General features: G+C 37.7%; 1 protein-coding gene across 2 annotated transcripts in view; it reads right to left on the reverse strand.

The window, feature by feature from the left end:
• Nucleotides 1–7028: 7028 nt before the first annotated feature.
• fam3a (FAM3 metabolism regulating signaling molecule A) overlaps nt 7029–21841 on the reverse strand; it is a 32222-nt gene continuing 17409 nt past the window's right edge. For both annotated transcript variants that reach the window (XM_039774448.1, XM_039774449.1), the window contains exons 5-10: nt 20282–20405; nt 17392–17450; nt 11239–11289; nt 11061–11145; nt 9908–10034; nt 7029–8363 (exon numbers count right to left, since the gene is read on the reverse strand). In XM_039774448.1, coding sequence (XP_039630382.1) covers nt 8265–8363; nt 9908–10034; nt 11061–11145; nt 11239–11289; nt 17392–17450; nt 20282–20405 — 545 coding nt within the window. In that variant the 3' untranslated portion in view covers nt 7029–8264. The remainder of the gene's footprint in view (nt 8364–9907; nt 10035–11060; nt 11146–11238; nt 11290–17391; nt 17451–20281; nt 20406–21841) is intronic.

Raw genomic sequence — 21841 nt, forward strand, 5'->3', positions numbered from 1 at the left:
GTAACAACCAACGATTTATACAGGAAAATGATGACTATTAACAAGGTTGCCCAAACTTTTGCATCCCACTGTAATTCTTTATCTCCTACATTACATCAGATTTGCTTTGGGAGTTTTAACACCAGTAATAATGTTTGTGGTGCACTATCTAGTGAAATGAAAAATGCAATGCATTTTATTATTACTTACATTACAAAATATATTTTCAGATGGTACATTGCAAACAGTAACTTTGAATACACCAAATAGAAGGTAACTGCAGGGTCGACAGAATTTGGTTTATACTTTATAAACAGTATATGTAAAGTATATTGAAAAAGAAAAAAATCTGCTGAGCTCTGCGTTTCTTTACAGACTCTCTTGCTAAAGAACAAGTGACTGCCACGTGAGAACCTGTTACAAAGAGCACTGTCGGTGGCACTGTTGAGCTAAATGCTCATTCTGTATAATTTTAAATGGAGGATTTTTTGTGTTTAAAACATGGCTTTGTTTTTTTAAATTTGATCATTTAAGTTTTGGATAGTTAGTGAAATTGTACTTGAAATTGTGCATATCAGATTGTTTATCTGTTTAGTATGTGTTTAAATGATGAACAGACCCCAAATCCACTACAAACCATGTACAGTATTAAGTCATCAGTGCAGGAAACATCCTGGCGTGTATCTTAATTTAGAGATTAGAAAATATAAAGAGCATGAAAAAAACATGACATCTAGATAAAAAAGTCAGTGTGTATGTATGTTCCAGCATCACATTTGAACGGCTGGAGCGATTTTCATAACACTTGGTACACAAGTTCCTCATTGGTCGATTAAAAATACTGTAGGGTGAAATCAGCCGTAACCCACTCCCTTCTGGGTAAGGTGGGCGGTGATCTTGTGGTCTTGTATGCATGTTATCATCCAGTTGACATTCGGAACGACCACCAGAGGGGGAACTGGAGGTGACTGCCAGCATTCTTTATGTTTGAGCACCACCGCGCCCCTGTTGCTTTTGAAATTGAAATTCTGTGTGTGGAAGTGTGTCTGTCTGGCCCGGAAGTGAGAAGTAAGGATACACGAGCGAGGCCAGAACACCGGCAAAAGGAAACCTCCGAAGAAAGAGTCGCTTAGCTGTTAATTCACAAACAATGAGAGCACTTCGGCAACATGAATCCTTCTAGCAGAGACATGCCCAGAGTAGTTCTGATGATTTAAATACTTTCTAGGATCCACATACCAGGCGACTGCCAGCATTCTTTATTTTTGAGCAGCACTGCGCCCCTGTTGCTTTTCAAATTAAATAGAGTTGGCCGGTTCCGAGCGTCAACTGGATGATAAAATACATACAAGACCGCAAGACAATGACATTAGTGAGTCTTGTTGTTTCTTAATTTATTTTTAATGATGTTTTTTTAATTATGCTTTCCTCAAACAATAAAAAAAAAAATAAAAACAAACCATGAGGGCAAACTGGGGGCGACTGCCGGCATTCTTTATGTTTGAGCAGCACCGCGCCCCAGTTGCTTTTCAAATTAAATACAGTTTGCTGGTTCCGAGCATCAACTGGATGATAACATACATACAACACCACAAGACAAGCACATTAGTGAGTCTTTATCTATCCATCCATCCATTATCCAACCCGCTATATCCTAACTACAGGGTCATGGGGGTCTGCTGGAGTCAATCCCAGCCAACACAGGGCACAACACAGGAAACAAACCCCGGGCAGGGCACCAGCCCACCGCAGAAAACCCATGCAGACACAGGGCGAACATGCAAACTCCACGCAGGGAAGCAAACCCAGCTTTCTTGTTAATTTATTTTTAAAGTTGCGTTTTTTTAAAAATTGTTTTTCTCAAACAATAAAAAAAAAAAAAAAAAAAAAAAACTATTTCCTGCTGGGTATTTCAGCTAGTTTATCTATAAAGCTGCCTCAGTATTACAGCTAGTCTCTTGGCTTCCTCCCTAATCGTTTAAAGCTAACACAACTTGCTTTTTGCGATTTTTAAATTCCAAATCATATTATGCGATATCATCTGCTGCACTTCTAAAATAATTTTTACTGTATTGAGGATTTGTTCTGTTCTGTGTATTGTACTGTATTGTATTGACCCCCTTCTTTTTGACAGCCACTGTACACTCAACCTACCTGGAAAGGGGTCTCTTTTTGAACTGCCTTTCCCAAGGTTTCTTCCATTTTTTTTTGGGGAGTTTTTCCTTGTCTTCTTAGGGAGTCAATGCCTGTTAAAAGTCCATTGCGCCACTTCTTGTGTGATTTTGGGCTATACAAAAAATAAACTGTATTGTATTTGTTGCATTTTTGAGGTCACGTATTTCCCAAAAATAATTATATATCTGGGAAGGCCTGTGATAGAGAAATTGACTTTTTTGCAATTATTTTAATACATTCCTAATTATCATTAACATATTTGTGATGGACACTAAAAATAGACCTTCAAATTATGAGACATGATTGGCTTGCCATGTCCCAATGTTGCATCTAATCAATCAAATTTAATAACATTGGTAGAATCTGTGCGTTAATCAAACTTGTGGTCCTTAAGAAAGTGGTTCTGCTAATCACATGGTCTTAAATAGACAGGACTTCAGTCCTCGGCATACTCTTTTGAGTTACTGAATTGTGAGGTACTGACCTAGCAACTTCCCCACAGGCATTTAACATTCATATAAAATAAACGTCTTATGCCCTTAACTACAAGCTCTGGAGGAAAAACAAAATGATCACAATGAAAATAATCATCCAGACACTGTGTTAAGACATTTATTTATTTTAGCAAACACACCAATACTGAAAAAAAATATTTATAAAAGCAACAAAAAATGTAAAATACAGTTACACATAGTATTAGCTTTCCCAATTAGACATTCACATGTTTAAACTGAGGCATAGCTGGTTTTAGGGCAGTGTCAAACTTAAAACAAGACACAAAACTGCATTCTTAGGACAGAAAATATTAAAATGTGGCCATACCTGAGCTGAAAGAGCACACCACAGACACGTCTTTAGTAAGCAGTCACAAACAGAACATTGTTGGACACTATAAATGACTGCTGTCAGCAACCTCAAACAGTCAGGCATCATAATTAAGCCCCAGAAAAGGTTTTTAATGAGAAACGCAAATAGTTGCATTCAACTAAACAATAACTTGATTTCTCAAAATATTACCCCCATTCCTATTTACAGAGTTGCACTGCAGACATTCAAAGTTATTGAAAAGCCCAACTGTATTTCTTCAATGGGCCTAGGTTTCTTTTGCTGGTAGCATTTTTATAGTCATTTTTTTATTGCTAAGCTAATGTGGATTTGCTGTAAAACATATGGCTATCTACTGTAAGGTGGGCTTCTATTGGTTTATCTGAGAAATTGTGCAATGTTCCTTTTTGCATCAACTGCAGCTACAGAAGATCATACAGATGGCTATGATGCATTGTACTGTTGTTTAAAAGAGAATAAACAGACTTGTATGTTGAAAGGAAACATTTGAATAACTTTCATCATTTTGGCTGGACATTGGGTACATAAATATTGCATGAAACTTAACTGATACTGAGCTACAAAATGCAAAAGATATTTGATTCATATTTGACAGTCTTTGTCAGTTATCAGTTGTCTCTCTTTTAAACATCACGTTTTCACTGAACAAATTTACGGATTTTAACAGTAAAGACAGAAACAATGAAACCTTTCCATATAATGCTATTTCAGTTGACACCACTGTTATATTTAATGTACTATCACTGTTACCTACTACTTCTGGTGATGCTACTTAAAAAACTAACATGAAAAGGTTACATATGGACGATAGTCTGGTAACTCTGGCTTCTCAGCTATTAGAAGAAAACTAAAGGCTGTGCTGACAAAGTCAATGAGACACAAACTTGGATCGAAGAACATTAACTACTTTGACAGTATAAAGAAACTGAAATATTGAGAGAAGACTGGGTCACCTAATCCATTTCTTTAAAAGGACTGATAAAGTGGGCCAATAAGATGCCATCCACCATCTTTCTGTGGCTCTTATTCCATTACAACACCACTGGGAGAAGAGCCTAACCGAACATCATCAGTGTAAGGCAGAAACAAAACCTGGAACAGGCTTGGGCCTAGGTCAATAATACAATAAATAATAAAGTATACCAATGGGAACATTAGTGCATTAAAGTCCAAAATCAAGAAGGACCTCTTCACAAAAATTTAGAGGGTTTGTCTGTACAGTCAAATATATATCTATCTCTACAGGTGCCGGTCGTAAAATTAGAATATCATGACAAAGTTGATTTATTTCAGTAATTCCATTCAAAAAGTGAAACTTGTATATTAGATTCATTCATTACACACAGACTGATGTATTTCAAATGTTTATTTCTTTTAATTTTGATGATTATAACTGACAACTAATGAAAGTCCCAAATTCAGTATCTCGGAAAATTAGAATATTGTGAAAAGGTTCAATATTGAAGACACCTGGTGCCACACTCTAATCAGCTAATTAACTCAAAACACCTGCAAAACCCTTTAAATGGTCTCTCAGTCTAGTTCTGTAGGCTACACAATCATGGGGAAGACTGCTGACTTGACAGTTGTCCAAAAGACGACCATTGACACCTTGCACAAGGAGGGCAAGACACAAAAGGTCATTGCTAAAGAGGCTGGCTGTTCACAGAGCTCTGTGCCCAAGCACATTAATAGAGAAGCGAAGGGAAGGACAAGATGTGGTAGAAAAAAGTGTTCAAGCAATAGGGATAACTGCACCCTGGAGAGGAGTGTGAAACAAAACCCATTCAAAACTGTGGGGGAGATTCACAAAGAGTGGACTGCAGCTGGAGTCAGTGCTTCAAGAACCACCATGCACAGACGTATGCAAGACATGGGTTTCAGCTGTCGCATTCCTTGTGTCAAGCATCTCTTGAACAAGAGACAGCGTCAGAATCGTCTCGCCTGGGCTAAAGACAAAAGGAATGTACTGCTGCTGAGTGGTCCAAAGTCCTGTTCTCTGATGAAAGTAAATTTTGCATTTCCTTTGGAAATCCAAGGTCCCAGAGTCTGGAGGAAGAGAGCAGAGGCACAGAATCCACGTTGCTTGAGGTCCAGTGTAAAGTTTCCATAGTGAGTGATGGTTTGGGGTGCCATGTTATCTGCTGGTGTTGGTCCATTGTGTTTTCTGAGGTACAAGGTCAACGCAGCTGTCTACCAGGAAGTTTTAGAGCACTTCATGCTTCCTGCTGCTGACGAGCTTTATGGAGATGCAGATTTCATTTTCCAACAGGACCTGGCACCTGCACACAGTGCCAAAGCTAACATTACCTGGTTTAAGGACCATGGTATCCCTGTTCTTGATTGGCCAGCAAACTCGCATGACCCTAACCCCATAGAAAATCTATGGGGTATTGTGAAGAGGAAGATGTAATACACCAGACCCAACAATTCAGAAGAGCTGAAGGCCACTGTCAGAGCAACATGGGCTCTCATAACACCTGAGCAGTGCCACAGACTGATCGACTCCATGCCACGCTGCATTGCTGCAGTAATCCAGGCCAAAGGAGCCCCAACTAAATATTGAGTGCTGTACATGCTCATACTTTTCATGTTCATACCTTTCAGTTGGCCAACATTTCTAAGAATCCTTTTTTTGCATTGGTCTTAATTGATATTCTAATTTTCCGAGATACTGAATTTGGGACTTTCATTAGTTGTCAGTTATAATCATCAAAATTAAAAGAAATAAACATTTGAAATACATCAGTCTGTGTGTAATGAATGAATCTAATATACAAGTTTTACTTTTTGAATGGAATTACTGAAATAAATCAACTTTGTCATGATATTCTAATTTTATGACCGGCACCTGTATGTATGACATATATATACACATATATATATACACACTAAAACCTTACCAATCACATTTTCTCATGCTCAAGGGATAAAATCTAGTCTACAATAGAGCAGGTACTCGCAGATCATCTAGGTACAGATAGATGATATGTGAGTACCTACTCTAGTGTAGACTAGATTTTTTTAATCCCTTGAGCATGAGAAAATGTGATTGGTAAGGTTTTAGTCATTATTGTCACATGTACGGAGTTCCATGAAATTCTTACTTGTACATGCTAAATCAACATGTCATAATGCAACAAAAACACAACAAAATCATAATTCTACTCCATCTGCTGTTAGAAGTCAGGAACTCTACATCCATATAGTCTAATGTAAATTGAGGCATATCATAAAAGAATATTAACCACTAATGACAAAAATTTCAGATAACTGAACATTTGCTTGTTTTTCCATCATTGCCTACTCAAACTCAACTTACTTTAGCAGTGTAGAATTAAATTTCAGTCTCAATGCTCAAGTATTCTGGCAGAAAATGGACTTTAAGCATTGCTGCAAGTGTTGCCATGATCCTAACAGATTGTTAAAACATTACTGGTGTTAGAAAGATCAATGGAGAGGTCTCCCAAATCCAAACAGTACACGCATGGACTGAAACACTTAAAAGGAAAAATTTATAAAAAGTCTAGGATTGATAAAATAAGAAAATGATTTACTGTATAAAATAATGAGGAAGAACAATGAATATAAATTATATTAATAACAAAAGAGAACTATACAATATAAAAATGAAGGTAGGTCTTGGCTCAATAAATTAATTATTTACTAAGAAAAAAAGAAAGAAAGAGTAATTGATATTAGTGGCATTAATAACACATTAAGGAATATATATATATAACAGGTTTCTGATGAAGCAGGGTAGGAGATACTTTAACTGTGTGGACGTTGTTAGCCAATTAAACTGTGTCATTAGTAAATAAAGTCTTCTTTAAATTATGATAAAACTGAGAACAAAAATGGGGCAGTTAAGGGTTATTTGGCATAAAACCAGTCTGAGAAAGACTTATCTGTCAACACAATTTTGCTGAAAACTTCCTAGCTTTTACAGGACACTCTATGCTTATGCATATGTATAACTTTTCACTCTTTTGAGATAGAAGGACACATGAAAACTTCAACAAAATCCATTCACATTTGCAAGAAAGGCAAAAAATATTTATTTTAGTAGTTCCTTATTCACTAACAGTTCTTGTTTCACATTCTTCTGTGTCAAACTGTAGATATAATGAACCCACTGAAGGCACTTGTGTGAACCTAGCAGCAATGGCTTTGCATGTTTACAAGTTGTGGAGTGAAATTTGCAGTACTCTTTTCCTTCATAACGGATCTGGATTTGTGAATCCAAATGTACCTAAATTAAGTCACATTAAATCACTAATATTGCTATGCAAGTTTTGTGTTAACGATTTATTAAGAAAATGTTCATTAAACATTTTTATTGTCCAATTTAAAACCTAACTCTAAATTTAAAACCAATCTCGAGGAATTCTTACTTTTACAAAAAAAAAAAACAACATTTTTTTAGCCACTTTTAAACTTAGGCTAAATATGCTAGATGCAAGTATATTCAAAGCCTGTCATTATATGATGGCAGAATCAGGTAGTGCAATATTAGAAACTGGTATTTACTTAAAATTAGGAAGGATGTGATTTCAAATAAGAAGCAAGCTTCAAGGCACCTATTATTATAAAAGCTGGGTGCCAGGGCTCTTTAAACAAGGAAGTAATTATTGTTACTAAACTGAAAGAATGAATAAACTATGGGAATTAGTAAATCAATTATTGCAGAAAGATAAAGAGCAAAATGGACTATATTATTACTAGACTTTTGAGGTGTAGCTATAGAAATGGAAAGTAACTGTTCTTACTAGCCATACAGGATAGAGAAAGGCACTAACTTAGCACAGGAGGTGTAAAGCAGTAGGATTATAATGAGGTAACTCTTTGACACAACGGAAGCAAATGTATTAAAAGCTGAGCAAATCTATGGAGACCATTCAGTGTTTGGGTTTGTGCAAATATATTCCATACACTGTAATGTCCACCATACTTATGGCTTGCTTACTAAACTGAACCAGTCAGTATGAATTGATTCTCATTGAGAACCTTAAGGTCAATTTGCCATAAGAATGGCAAAGCACATTTAATCTAACAAATCTTGTTTTTTTCCCCCCCAAAATCACTTATATTCAAAACACAATGCTGCTCACTGAAGAGGCATTTTGTGGGATGATTGGGATAAAGTCTTTTCAGTGGATCATGCGAGTTCCTACTAAAGTGTTTCAAGATGCTTTAATGGCTTAACGCAATGAGCACAGTCTGTGTGTGAAGCTATGTTGACATGCTTCAATAATTATAACAATTCACTGCTCCTCCAATGACCGTTGTGGGATACAGCCTTCCATTTCTAAAGCTTCTGGCCAGCCTTCATATTTGTTATTATTCTTATTGTTCTTTATGTGCTGAAAAGAAAAAAGAAAAAAAAAAGTTGACCAAATGTGGGGACATACTGTAGTATCAATACCGTATTTTATCATTTACCAGATTAGGTTGACTACTGTATACACATTTACTGACCTTCTTTACCAGGATCACTCAGAAATACGAAATAAGATTCAGAATTATAATGAATCATTATTCCAGAATAGACCCACAGACATATTATTCTACCCAGCCTTTGTTTCTACAGCTGGTTTTCAAGCACCCAAACGGCAAGAGATTAATACAATTTGAAAGGAGTAACACTGCTCTGGAGGCTTTCCTATGTACATACAGTTGTGGCCAAAAGTTTTGAGAATGACTCAAATATTACCTTTCACAAAGTTTGCTGCCTCAGTTGTTATGATGGCAATTTGTATATACTCCAGAATGTTATGAAGAGTGATCAGATGACTTTCAATTAATTGCAAAGTCACTCTTTAACATGAAAATGAACTTAATCCAAAAAAATTCATTTCCACTGCTGCTGTGAAGAAAGCTTTGGGGCACCCAAGAAAGCCCAGCAAGTGCCAGGACCGTCTCCTAAAGTTGATTCAGCTGCAGGGCCGGGGCACCACCAGTGCAGAATTTGATCAAGGAATGGCAGCAAGCAGGTATGAATGCATCTGCACACACAGTGAGGTGACATTTGGAGGATGGCCTGGTGTCAAGAAAGGCAGCAAAGAAGCCACATCTCTCCAAGTGAAACATCAGGGACAGACTGATATTCTACAAAAGGTACAGGGATTGGACTGCTGAGGACTGGGGGAAAGTCAAATTCTCTGATGAATTCCCTTTCCAATTGTTTGGGGCATCTGGAAAAAAGATTGTCCGGAGAAGAAAAGGTGCGTCATGCCAACAGTAAAGCATCTTGAGACCATTCATGTGTCTGGTTGCTTCTCAGCAAAGGGAGTGGGCTCACTCACAATTTTGCCTAAGAACAGAGCCATGAATCAAGAATGGTACCAAAACATCTTCCGAGAGCAATTTCTTCCAACCACCCAAGAACAGTTTGATGATGAACAATGCCTTTTCCAGTAAGATGCAGCACTGTGCCATAAGGCAAAAGTGACAACTAAGTGGCTCAGGGAACAAAACATTGAAAATTTGTGGTTAATCCTCAAGAAGTGGGTGGATAAGCAAAAACCCACAAATTCTGACAAACTCCAAACACTGATCATGCAAGAATGGGTTGCCATCAGTCAGGATTCAGCCCAGAACTTGATTGACAGCAGGTCAGGGCAAATTGCAGAGGTCTTGGAAAAAAAAGGGCCAACACTACATATATTGACTCTTTGCATAGACTTAATGCAATTGTCAATAAAAACCTTAGAAACTTATGAAATGCTTGTAATTATACTTCAGTATACCATTGAAACATCTGACAGAAAGATCTAAAAACACTGAAACAGCAAACTTTGTGAAAACCAATACTTTAATCAAACAGATTAACTCGATCCTCTTCACTACTATTACCTCATGCACCAGCTAATATTAAGAGTGTAATATCAAAGTCGTGGGACATTACCTGCTCAAAAGGAGACTTGTCATCAATTCCTTTAGCCCCAGCAAACACCCAGCTGTCTCGGAAAGCCAAATCCTTGATAGCAGTACTACCAAGATCAGTAAAAATCTTCCGTGCCTCCTCATTCATTCTAGGAATTTAGCACAGTCAATAAATTTCATTTTTACATAAAACCCTGAAGACAGAAAACAGAGATGTAGCTAGTTTACATTTAATAGTTTCTTTGTGCTACTCATTAGCACATCATCATGTAATGTATCCGTCTCAAACTTAAAGGAATTTCAGATTATAATGGAGTCACATTTCTATTGCTTCTTACTACTCACAAAAATCAGGAAAACTCAGACACACTGCATATAATTGCTCAAAATCCAAAGGATTTATTATTTCCCCAGTTTTGAGGCCTGGTATTACCCTTCTCAAAGTGCCTCCCCCAGAAATTTTTCCATGAGGCCTATATTAAATGGCCCCAGTTAACCTAACCTGGAAGAACCCTGGATGACTTGTAGGTCCTACTAAACAAAGATTATGAATATAAATTATAAAGGCTTATGAGACAATTGGGGGTTGGGTAAAGGGGGGATAATTCTCAGACTTTAAGGGTGGCTGTTTATGCACTATATAAAGGAAACGAGTTGTACCCGGAGGTTCCTTTAGTTCAAGTCATTATAAGTGGGCTTTATTTTCATACTATTCACACACAGTATTGCATCATACAGTGGCTAAAAATGTGGAAAAAGTGATGCGCTGTGGATACTTTCCGGATGCACTGTATATATAAACATATTGTGCAAAGAGGTTGAAGTGTGATTTTAAATAATTGGGTCCCGGAGCATGCAGGCTCCAAACAGATGTGTGCCAGTGCTTGCTCCAGGGTTGATTGGGGTACTTGGCTGATCAAAGATTCACATCCAAATGCAAGCAGATCAGTCAAGTGCCTCATTCATACCTCAGAGTAGGCAGAGGACTAGACCTGTACCCAGTTGGGCTGTATAAAGGGAACTTGCACTGCAAAGAAGGGAGAAGAAACAAAATATCAGAAAATGATAGAGTGGATACAATACAGAAGAAAATGACTGCACACCTACCTGCCTTTTACACCAGAGGACTTTCTTGCAACATGAGCTAATGTTACATGTTAATAGCATCAACTTACTTTGTAGCTGGATCATCGTAAGAGGCAACAAATACAAGTGTTCCTTCATGCAGTGGTCGAATGAACTTGAGCAGTTCGTTGACGTCTGTTATATACAGAAAGACAAAACGATAAGGCACAAGCAAAAACTTTACTTATGCAGAGTTTCATGAAATATTAAAAGAAAGTATGTACCTACCTCCTTCCCACATGTCAAAAAAACGTGCCTCTATGAGCTCACCGGTGACTCCTGGGCAGGAAAAAGAGTTAAAAGAAAAACAGAAAAAAGCTTACTTATGTACTAAGCAGTTTCTATCATTGTGTTTTCATGCTAAAAACCGCTGTTCTACAGTATATGACAGAGTCACCTGTATAGCAAAATCACTGTTGGTAAAGGTAAATATTTAAGCAGTTGAGTAATTTTGAAAAGTAAACAAATTTTTTTTTTCTTTTCCACTGTTTAAAGTTTAATTGTATTTACAGTCTCAAGTCTAGACCAGCTCCCTCTTACTATGTCAATATGGCCATATATGTTCCTGTTAACAGATTGAACGGCAAGAGAAATTACACATTTTCTCATACTTTCATCCTCTCTATTTCAACGGCACTGGATGCAAGGCAAAAACTAATATTGTTTCCAACAAAGGAAACATTCTTGCCAGCACCCACAGTCATTCATATTAGGCCCATTTACAACCATCAATTAATCAAACCTGCACATCTTTAAGAATGTGAAAGAAAAATTGGACAGCTCTGATGGCTGAATTCTATTTTGTTAGGTTTTATTTTTTTTTTTTGTTCCTGCTTTTCTGTTTTACAGTAACTTTCTGATGTTTTGTTTTCTTCTTTTTTATAGTTTGACTATAAAGTAATTTGCTGCACACTTTTGACTTGATTGTATGCAATATAATTTTCTTCAAATAAAAAAGAAAAAAACTGCCTACACAGAAAGAGTGTGCGTTCTCCACACAGGCAGTGTATACTGAAAGTTAAAATCCATAAACAGAATTCTGGAATTAAATATGTAAATAACATTTTTTAAAATAATTAATTTGGTTTTAAAAACCAGCATTGCATTGATAAAATGTGAAAGAAAATTTTAAATGTGTATGTACTAGTCAGCATAGATACAGTAATTTGTAACTTTGAACGTAATTTATCATAAGACTTTCAGTGAACAGGTTATTTAATTGTGCTTGTTCTTATAGTAGTGACTGAAAAACATAAAAAGGAGAAAAAAATAAAAGGAAACTACAGAATCTTCTAATAAAAACACTTCACTAGACTTATCTCGGGTGCTACCGTCCTCTTAAACTACATGGCACATCACTTACAATCATATTCTTTCAAAAACAGGAAGATAGCCACGTTGTATTACCAAATCATGTTTGAAGTGAGGTCCTCTGCTCAGTGTTTAAAATTTATGCAGCACTTTCCATGGATGGATTCAGTTCAATTCAGTTTATTTTTATACAGTGTTCTTCATTGAGTGCAGGTGCAGAGAGCTGTGACTAGTTCTCAGGTAAAATGCAAGTATAGATTTTTACAAATTACTAAATACAGAATTAGTACAAATAGACACATTTGTTTAAACACACAGGAAAAAAAGTATAAACCGATTAACATAATTAATGGACAGATATTGTTGGTTTCCATTTAATTGCTGAATAGCCAGACACTATCAGGATCCATGATATATACAGTCATATAAAAGTTTGGGAACCCCTCTCAGCCCGCACAATAATTTACTCTACTTTCAACAAAAAAAAAAAAAAGATAACAGTGGTATGTCTTTCATTTCCTAGGAACATGAGTACTGCGGTGTTTTCTGAACAAAGACTTTTAGTGAAGCAGTATTTAGTTGTATGAAATTAAATCAAATGTGAAAAACTTGCTGTGCAAAAAATTGGGTACCCCTGTAATTTTGCTGATTTGAATGCATGTAACTGCTCAATACTGATTACTTGCAACACCAAATTGGTTGGATTAGCTCGTTAAGCCTTGAGCTTCATAGACAGGTGTGTCCAATCATGAGAAAAGGTATTTAAGGGGGTCAATTGCAAGTTGTGCTTCCCTTTGACTCTCCTCTGAAGAGTGACAGCATGGGATCCTCAAAGCAACTCTCAAAAGATCTGAAAACAAAGATTGTTCAGTATCACGGTTTAGGGGAAGGCTGCAAAAAGCTCTCTCAGAGGTTTAAACTGTCAGTTTCAACTGTAAGGAATGTAATCAGGAAATGGAAGGTCACAGGCACAGTTTACTTGAGCAGCATATGCACAGGATTGTGAGAATGGTTACAGACAATGCACAGATCACCTCCAAAGACCTGTAAGAACATCTTGCTGCAGATGGTGTATCAGTACATCATTCTACAATTCAGCGCAGTTTGCACAAAGAACATCTGTATGGCATGGTGATGAAAAAGAAGCCCTTTCTGCACTCACGCCACAAACAGAGTCGCTTGTTGTATGCAAATGCTCATTTAGACAAGCCAGATTCATTTTGGAACAAAGTGCTTTGGACAAAAATTGAGTTATTTGGTCATAACAAAAAGCGCTTTGCATGGCGGAAGAACAACACTGCATTCCTACTGTCAAATATGGTGGAGGTTCCATCATGCTGTGGGGTTGTGTAGCTAGTTCAGGGACTAGGGCTATTGTTAAAGTTGATGATGAATTCAACCCAATATCAACAAATTCTTCAAGATAATGTTCAAGCATCTGTCACAAAGTTGAAGTTACGCAGGGGTTGGATATTCCAACAAGGCAATGACCCAAAACACAGTTCGAAATCTACAAAGGCATTCATGCAGAGGGAGAAGTACAATGTTCTGGAATGGCCGTCACAGTCCCCAGACTTGAATATCATCGAAAATCTATGGGATGATTTGAAGCAGGCTGTCCATGCTTGGCAGCCATCAGATTTAACTGGACTGGAGAGATTTTGTATGGAAGAATGGTCAAAAATACCTCCATCCAGAATCCAGACACTCATCAAAGGCTATAGGAGGAGTTTAAAGGCTGTTGTATTTACAAAAGAAGGCTCAGCTAAGTATTGATGTAATATCTCTGTTGGGGTGCCCAAATTTATGCACCTGTCTAATTTTGTTATGATGCATATTTCATATTTTCTGTTAATCCAATAAACTTAATGTCACTGCTAAAATACTACTGTTTCCATAAGGTATATTATATATTAAAAGGAAGTTGCTACTTTAAAAGCTCAGCCAATGATAAACAAAAATCCAAAGAATTAAGAGGGGTTCCCAAACTTTTTCATATGACTGTATGTTCTTACAAGTCATTTCAAGTGCACGTATGAGTCAATTGACAACTGTGTGATACAGAATGTGTTATGCTGGCCTTGGTATTACTACAGCCAAATAAGAACAGTATTCAAAAGGTGCACTGAATTTAACAAATGTTTTCCTTTTAGGGTGTATTACACTTGAGAAAGAGCAAATATTGGGGCAGTTCAGAGATGTTTTAAAGTACAAGTGTTCCTTGCCATCTCTGGCACCTAAAACACATAATAAGCACACATAAATCACTGAACACTTTATCATTTTACTACATCAATGTATTAATCTAGTGTCGCACACGTGTAATTGGGAAACATCTGAAAGGCTTTAAGAATAGTACTACCACACCAGACCAGGGGGTGGCAAGCTGCACTAACTTTCTCAATCTTCCGCAGACCATCCACGGGTCCCGGAGCCATAGATGAAGTCACTTCTGGTCCCAGGGTTTAAAGCTGCCATTTTTTCCTGTTATATTCACTTAAGTTGTGGACTCAAACCTGTGATCATCTCGATCAATTTAAAACCCATTTGCAGCCAAGGCACAATATACAGGTGGCTGCCCCAAACTCTTTTTATGTCTATGGTCTGCTTTTGCGACAGTGGCATAGTTGGCAGGATGGAAGCCCAGAAGGAACAGGGACAGACCTGATTTCTGACAAGGTGGGGAGACTACTGGGGATAGAGAGGGCGCATGACACACACACACAGGCTGAGAGAGAGCAGAGGCAGCGAGAGAGATGCGCACACACAGGCAGCGCGAGAGAGATGCGCACACACAGAGGCAGCGCGAGAGAGATGCGCACACACAGAGGCAGCACGTGATGCAGACACACAGGCAGCGCGAGAGACAGCTGGACGTATTAAGGTAGGAAGGCAGTTAAAGAATGCACTGGGCTTGATTTTGTTTACACTTCTGTTTCCAGCGATCGGTTCGTAGCATGCATTGTTGCAATGTTATTTTTCTTGGTGGTTTATTAAATTACGGATTTTTTTCAAATGTTCATTTTTTTCCCTTTGTTTAAAACTCATTAAAAAAAAAAACGCTTTTAGCCAGCGGTTGGTAGTGATATAGCGCAAACTATTGCAGTGTTAGTTTTCTCTGTTGTTCAAGGTTTTCTCAGCATTATTCAATGTTTTTACATTTAGTTTACTATTACGCTGTGCATTCTATGGTTTAATTAACTATACTTGTGCTTAAAAACTTAAAAAATATATATATTTACATACAGTTCGTATGGTCTGGAACGGATTCATTGTATTCACATACAATCGTATGGGGGAAATTGCTTCGGTTCACGACCAAATCGGTTTACGACCAGAGTTTTGGAACAAATTATGGTCGTGAACCGAGGTTCTACTGTACTTGGTTAAAAAATCAAATCGTCGACTGAGAGAGCAGGTTTATCATGTCAACTTGTTGAAGCCGTGGAAGGAAAGGCATCCTGATCCCTCTTCTGCTCAGCCCCGCTCAGAAAAATATCCTTAACTTTGGCACTGAATTTAATTATAGACAGAGACGGTAGCTCGATGCAGCTATCCTGTCTGATCCAGAGGTAGTGAGCGAAAAGCTTGGGCAGAGCTCTCCGATTGCGCACGACAGTGACAGAGCCCGGGTTTATTGTTCGAGAGCGCCCTTATTGGCTTCTCGAGGCAAAGCAAGCAGAAGTGGAGCTTGAAATCAAGCACATGATGGAACTAGGAGTGATAGAGGAAAGATATAGTTCCTGGTCCAGTCCGATTGTCTTTGTTAGTAAGCCTGACAGGAGTTTGAGGTTTTGCAATGACTTCCATCGGCTTAATCAAGTCTCACAATTTAATGCTTATCCAATTCCTCGAGTGGACGACCTCCTTGAGAGGCTTGGACAGGCTAATTTTTTGACCACACTTGACATGATGAAGGGGTACTGGCAGGTTCCTTTAATGGACTCTGCCAAGGTCAAGACTGTGTTTAGCACCCATAGCGGGCACTGGCAGTATTGTCTCTTTCAATTCGGGTTACATGGGGCTCCTGCAACTTTCCAGCGTCTGGTGGATAAAGTGCTCTGCCCTCATAACGCATATAGTGCTGCCTATTTAGATGACGTAGTTATTTATTCCACCACATGGAAGGAACACTTACAGCAGGTCATAGCGGTATTGTGGATGCTAGGAGAAGTCAGGCTTTGAATCAATCCAAAAAAATGTTTTTTTTTGGGTTGAAAGAAGCTACATATTTAGGCTACCTGGTGGGTTGGGGTTCTGTACAGCCACAGTGTTCAAAGGTAGATGCCATGTTGAAGTAGCCCCATCTGCGAACCAAGAGGCAAGTCCATGTATTTCTCAGATTAGCCAGGTATTGCCGCTGGTTTGTACCTAGGTTTTCCTTTTCACACAGGTGTGATTGGGAAACATCTGAAAGGCCTTAAGAATAGTACTATCACGCCAGACCAGGTGGTGGCGAGTTGCACTAACTCTTTTTCAATCTTCTGCAGACCATCCACAGGTAATCTTGCCAGGTCCCAGAGTCAGTGATGATGTCACTTCCGGTCTAGAGGATGTCAATTCCAGCTCCGATGAGGTCACTTCTGGTCCCGGACTTTAAAGCCGCCATTTGTTCCTGTTATATTCAATTCTGTTGTGGACTTGAACCTGTGATCATCTCAATCAATTTAAAACCCATTTGCAGCCAAAGCACAATATACGGGTGGCTGCCCCAAACCTTTTTATGTCTATGGTCTGCTTTTGTGACACTAGGAACAAGAAAATTACAGTGAGAAAAGGTATTTTCAAGTTCACTATATTGTAGATACTGCAGTCTTTAGTCTTTTAATGATACATTTTGTCCCAGTGTTTTTATTTGGGGTTATTTTTGTGGTTTTGGTAGACTAGAATATCAAGTCTAGATTTTATTACCCATAAATTATAAAAGACATAGCTTCTACTCAGTACTTAAAATATTAAATAAGCATGCACCGCAGCAAAGCTAGACAAAATTCAAACAGGCACTCTAAAAGAACACCACACACAGTGTGAGCTATGTTTAATAATAACAGAAAATCAGAAGCCTCTTACCATTAACCAAAGCAATGTTCACACCACGTCCAACATTGTTCTTAACACTGCTCATGAGTCTAAAACACATGAAAATATAGATAACATTAGATACATCACTCTTGATAGGATCTTGGTAAATCACTATTTTCACGTCTGCTGACAGTATAGCTTAACTATTACATTATTTGTTATATGTATCGCAATTACTTGCGACACCCCTACATTATATACAAGCCTGCAAAAAACATCTTAGGCTTAGTACACACTACCATGGATAAATTTTGAAAATGCCACTTTCATTTTAAAAGTTAAAGTATAGAAAAGAATCACCCCTTCAAAATATTCCCTTTTTTTTTTGCTTTACAGCCTTAAATGAAAACACACAAACTTTCATTTTTAAAAATAAAAGTCCAAAATGTGTATTAGTGACTGTGTCTTTCATCGGATCCACTTTACATATTTGAAAGCATGGAGCCCTCCAATTAAATGGATCAATTGCCCACATCACATTGAATATAAACGAAACCGCTGATTGAATTTCATTAGTTTTATATGAAAAATACTGTAAAAAGACATGTTAATATTAAAATAGATTGTTTAAATTACTAGAAGTAATTATGAAGCCAAGAATGGTGGAAAGCCCGACTGACAAAATGCAAACTAAAATGAAACACATTATACAGAACCTTCAGATACAAACTGGATACTATAAAAACTCTTTAAATCACAATATTAAATATTGCTGACACAAGCACTACGAATAAAAGGAAGGTGCATTAACATATAATCTATAATTGTAAAGTCCAGCATATCACAGTGATAGAAATACAGCATTAACCAGTAAATAAACAGAGGCTGAAAATGTGAGAAATCAATGTCTCTCTATTAGAAAGAAAATCTTGGAAGGAGATGAGACTTGATTTTCTCAGATACACATGTCCTGTGAGACGAGTCTTTGTGCCAAGAGATTTAACCACGCCCAGAAATAAAGGCCACAAGGGGGCAGCCGCCCTGGTCTGCATGGGGGCCACAGGAACAGAGCGGGGAAGCTCATCCCTGTTGGGGCACATGGCCACCACCAGGGGGCACCTGGATGATTATGGAACCCTGGTTGGCAGCACTTCCGCCACACTTGGAAGTGCTGCTGGAAGGAATTCCAGGGACACCTGGAGTGCTTCCGGTTGCTCATGCATCACATCTGCCATAACAGGAAGTGCTGCCAGAAGATCGTCACAGAGCACCTGGAGCACATCCGGGTACAGCATAAAAGGGGCTGCCTCACTCCAGTAGATGCGCCAGTGTCAGGAGGAGGAAGATGGAGCTTGTGGGGAGAGGAGTACAGGCAGCAGAAGGGTTCAAGGAGAGAGAAAGAAGGGAGTGAGTTGGCTTGTGCTGTTGTCGTCTATAATAAACTTGTGTGTTCTGGACATTCGGTGTCTGTCAGTCTGTGTCCGGGGGCTGTCTTTCCACACTAAGTCGGAGACTTGTAGATCATCAAACTTGTTGCCATCAGGGAAAAGTAGTGTTTCTTCCCAATGAAGAGTCCTATCCATGAGAATTAAAAGTTTTGTTGTTTGGTGAAAGTGAAATCCACATACGCGAGCGGCAGAGATGTGAATTTGCTGGCATGAAGCTCAGGCGGGTAGGGGTTGGCGAGCGAAGCCCCCTAGTTGTAAATAATAATGAAAAGGAGCAAAGCTCTGGAGAAGCAGGTCTCAAATACGAAGAGCATCTAGTAAGTATGTCAAAGAAGTTAAAATTGAAAATGTACAAAACAAATAAATGCACTGGAAATGCTGTATAAAGTCCACATATTCTACTGAAAATGCTGCTGAAACTGAAAGTAAAAATAAATAAACGGATATGTGTCAGCAGGCTGTACTCACTAATCAGAAAATTATGTAAATGGAAGCACAGGATCATTTGAGAAGTACCAAAATGTGACACAATATTGTTTTGTCAAATGTATACTTAGGAGAACTTTTCAGAACTATATGTTGTTGGTAATAGAAAACAGTTTCAGTATGGAAGGCCAAAACAAATACAGTAATCCCTCGCTAGATCGCGCTTCGACTTTCGCGGCTTCACTCTATCGCGGATTTTAAATGTAAGCACATCTAAATATATATCACCGATTTTTCGCTGGTTCGCTTTCTGCAGACAATGGGTCTTTTAATTTATGGTACATGCTTCCTCAGTTTGTTTGCCCAGTTGATTTCATACAAGGGAAGCTATTGGCGGATGGCTTAGAAGCTACCCAATCAGAGCATGTATTACATATTAACTAAAACTCCTCAATGATATAAGATATGCTTCCCGCGCGGTGCTTGAGATTGTTTGCTTCTCTCTATCTTTCTCACTCTCTCTGCCTGACGGAAGGGGTGTGAGCAGAGGGGCTGTTTGCACAGAGGACACGGACGCACCTCTACAAAATGCCGCTTTATCGCGGTGCTTCTGTATACTTAAAAGCACGTATTGATTTTTTGATTGTTTGCTTTTCTTAGCTTAGCTCTCTGACATTCTCTGCTCCTGATGGCGCTCCTTTGAAGAGAAGATATGTTTGCATTCTTTTAATTGTGAGAAAGAACTGTCATCTCTGTCTTGTAATGGAGCACAGTTTAAACGTTTGACTAAAGGGTGTTATTTCATGTCTAGAGGGCTCTAATAATGTTAACAGGGTGGGAGAGTTTATAAGGGCTTAAAATATACAAAAATAACCATACAAACATATGGTTTCTACTTCGCGGATTTTCACCTATCGCGGGGGGGTCTGGAACACAACCCCCGCGATCGAGGAGGGATTACTGTATAAACAAAAAAAAAAAACACATGCTTTATAATTGAACTGTGCTAGTGTGGACAAAGTCTTATGAATTATAAAAAGAACAAAATGAAACGTTTAGCTCACATTCGGTCTTCCAAGCAAATTTTGGGCCCAATGACATTAGCTGCTCCACTGACAATTCGAAAGGCAAAGTACTTCTCTGGACATGGCATTGGTAGGCCACACTTATACCTCTTAGGCCTCACGTCTGCAGTGTCAAAGGGAGGAAAAAAAATAAAGTCTTAAAATTACTCAATTTGTTCATTTGGTTAGGAATGTAAAAAATTTTAAATAGGTTCACAAATTCCATAATATTCCATGATATATTGATAAAAATTCAAACAAAGGAGTAATTACTTTTTAGAGCCACTGTAAGAGTTAAAACTAATTCCTTCACAACTAACTGTATCTAAATACATGTGATTAATTATTTTGGTTGTGTTGAATTTAAAACACATACTATAGTGAAACTAGAACTTCGCAGATACTGCTAAATTAATTATAAATGAACCAGTATCATTTGGTTTTTAAATAACAGCATTAATGTTGTTTGTTTATTAATGAACACAAAAATCAAAATCACACAATCAAATGTCTGAATATATACTAGCATTTAAATTTCTACACTGAAAACTGCACATTTTACCATCACAAACATATTTAAAAATTAAACTGTTTGCATCCAAGTTTAAGGAAATTCTTTTTTGTGCCATACATAGGAGGAGGTAAAAGTGCATCTAAAGTATGCAGTATCTAGCTAAGCTAACAGTCTAAGACATGTTGAAATCTTAGTAACCATCGCAGACCTCAGCATTTACATTTTCAGTGCACAATCTATTTGAATGCGTTTTAAATGCATGTAGTAATTTAAAATGCACTGCATATTTCACTCTAACAGATGGAGCATCACAAGCATTACCACTGTGTTTATAAATCCCACACCAAATGGCATTTAATAGAGACATAGCAACCAAACTGACACACAGACACTAACTTTTATTAAGATGTGTGTCTCATAAATAAAAACATTTTCATATCATTTATATTTTGCCAAGCAGTACAACTAAGTGGCATATTAGTTGTGAAGAGACAACCCTTTATTTACTACTGCATATTAGTTACTATATCACAAATTACATTCATTATGATATTTAGAGAAGGCAAACACAGTGGTGTACAGGAAAACAAGGATGGCATCCTCACTTACTGTAAGTGATCTTCAGGATTTTTTTTTTTTTAATCTTTTTCACTTATTGACAATGTACTGGCATTCAAAAATTAATACCACATTAAGTAGCACATAGCACAGCATAATTTAACTATGAGCCAATTTACTAGAAGTATTCTCTTATCTTTGTTAAGATAAAAAGCTTTAAATGCTAGATTTTTACCTTTTCTTATTTACTTTTTTGGATAAACAAGCTTACAGTTTTCAATTCACAGCCGCTCTTTACTAAATATACACATACATGAAATAATTCATAAAACCTTTAAACTACGCCAACAAAGTTTTCTATTTCTCAATATAAAGAGTTGCAGCACTGAATCTCTGGATGAGCATAAACACTGCAATAAAACAAACACCTAAGCACTTCTTGATTAATGCTTTTAAAAGACCGTTGGCATTGAAAAAATTAAGCATGA

This window comes from Polypterus senegalus, chromosome 13 (genome assembly GCF_016835505.1).
Source record: "Polypterus senegalus isolate Bchr_013 chromosome 13, ASM1683550v1, whole genome shotgun sequence".
Taxonomy (NCBI): domain Eukaryota; kingdom Metazoa; phylum Chordata; class Cladistia; order Polypteriformes; family Polypteridae; genus Polypterus; species Polypterus senegalus.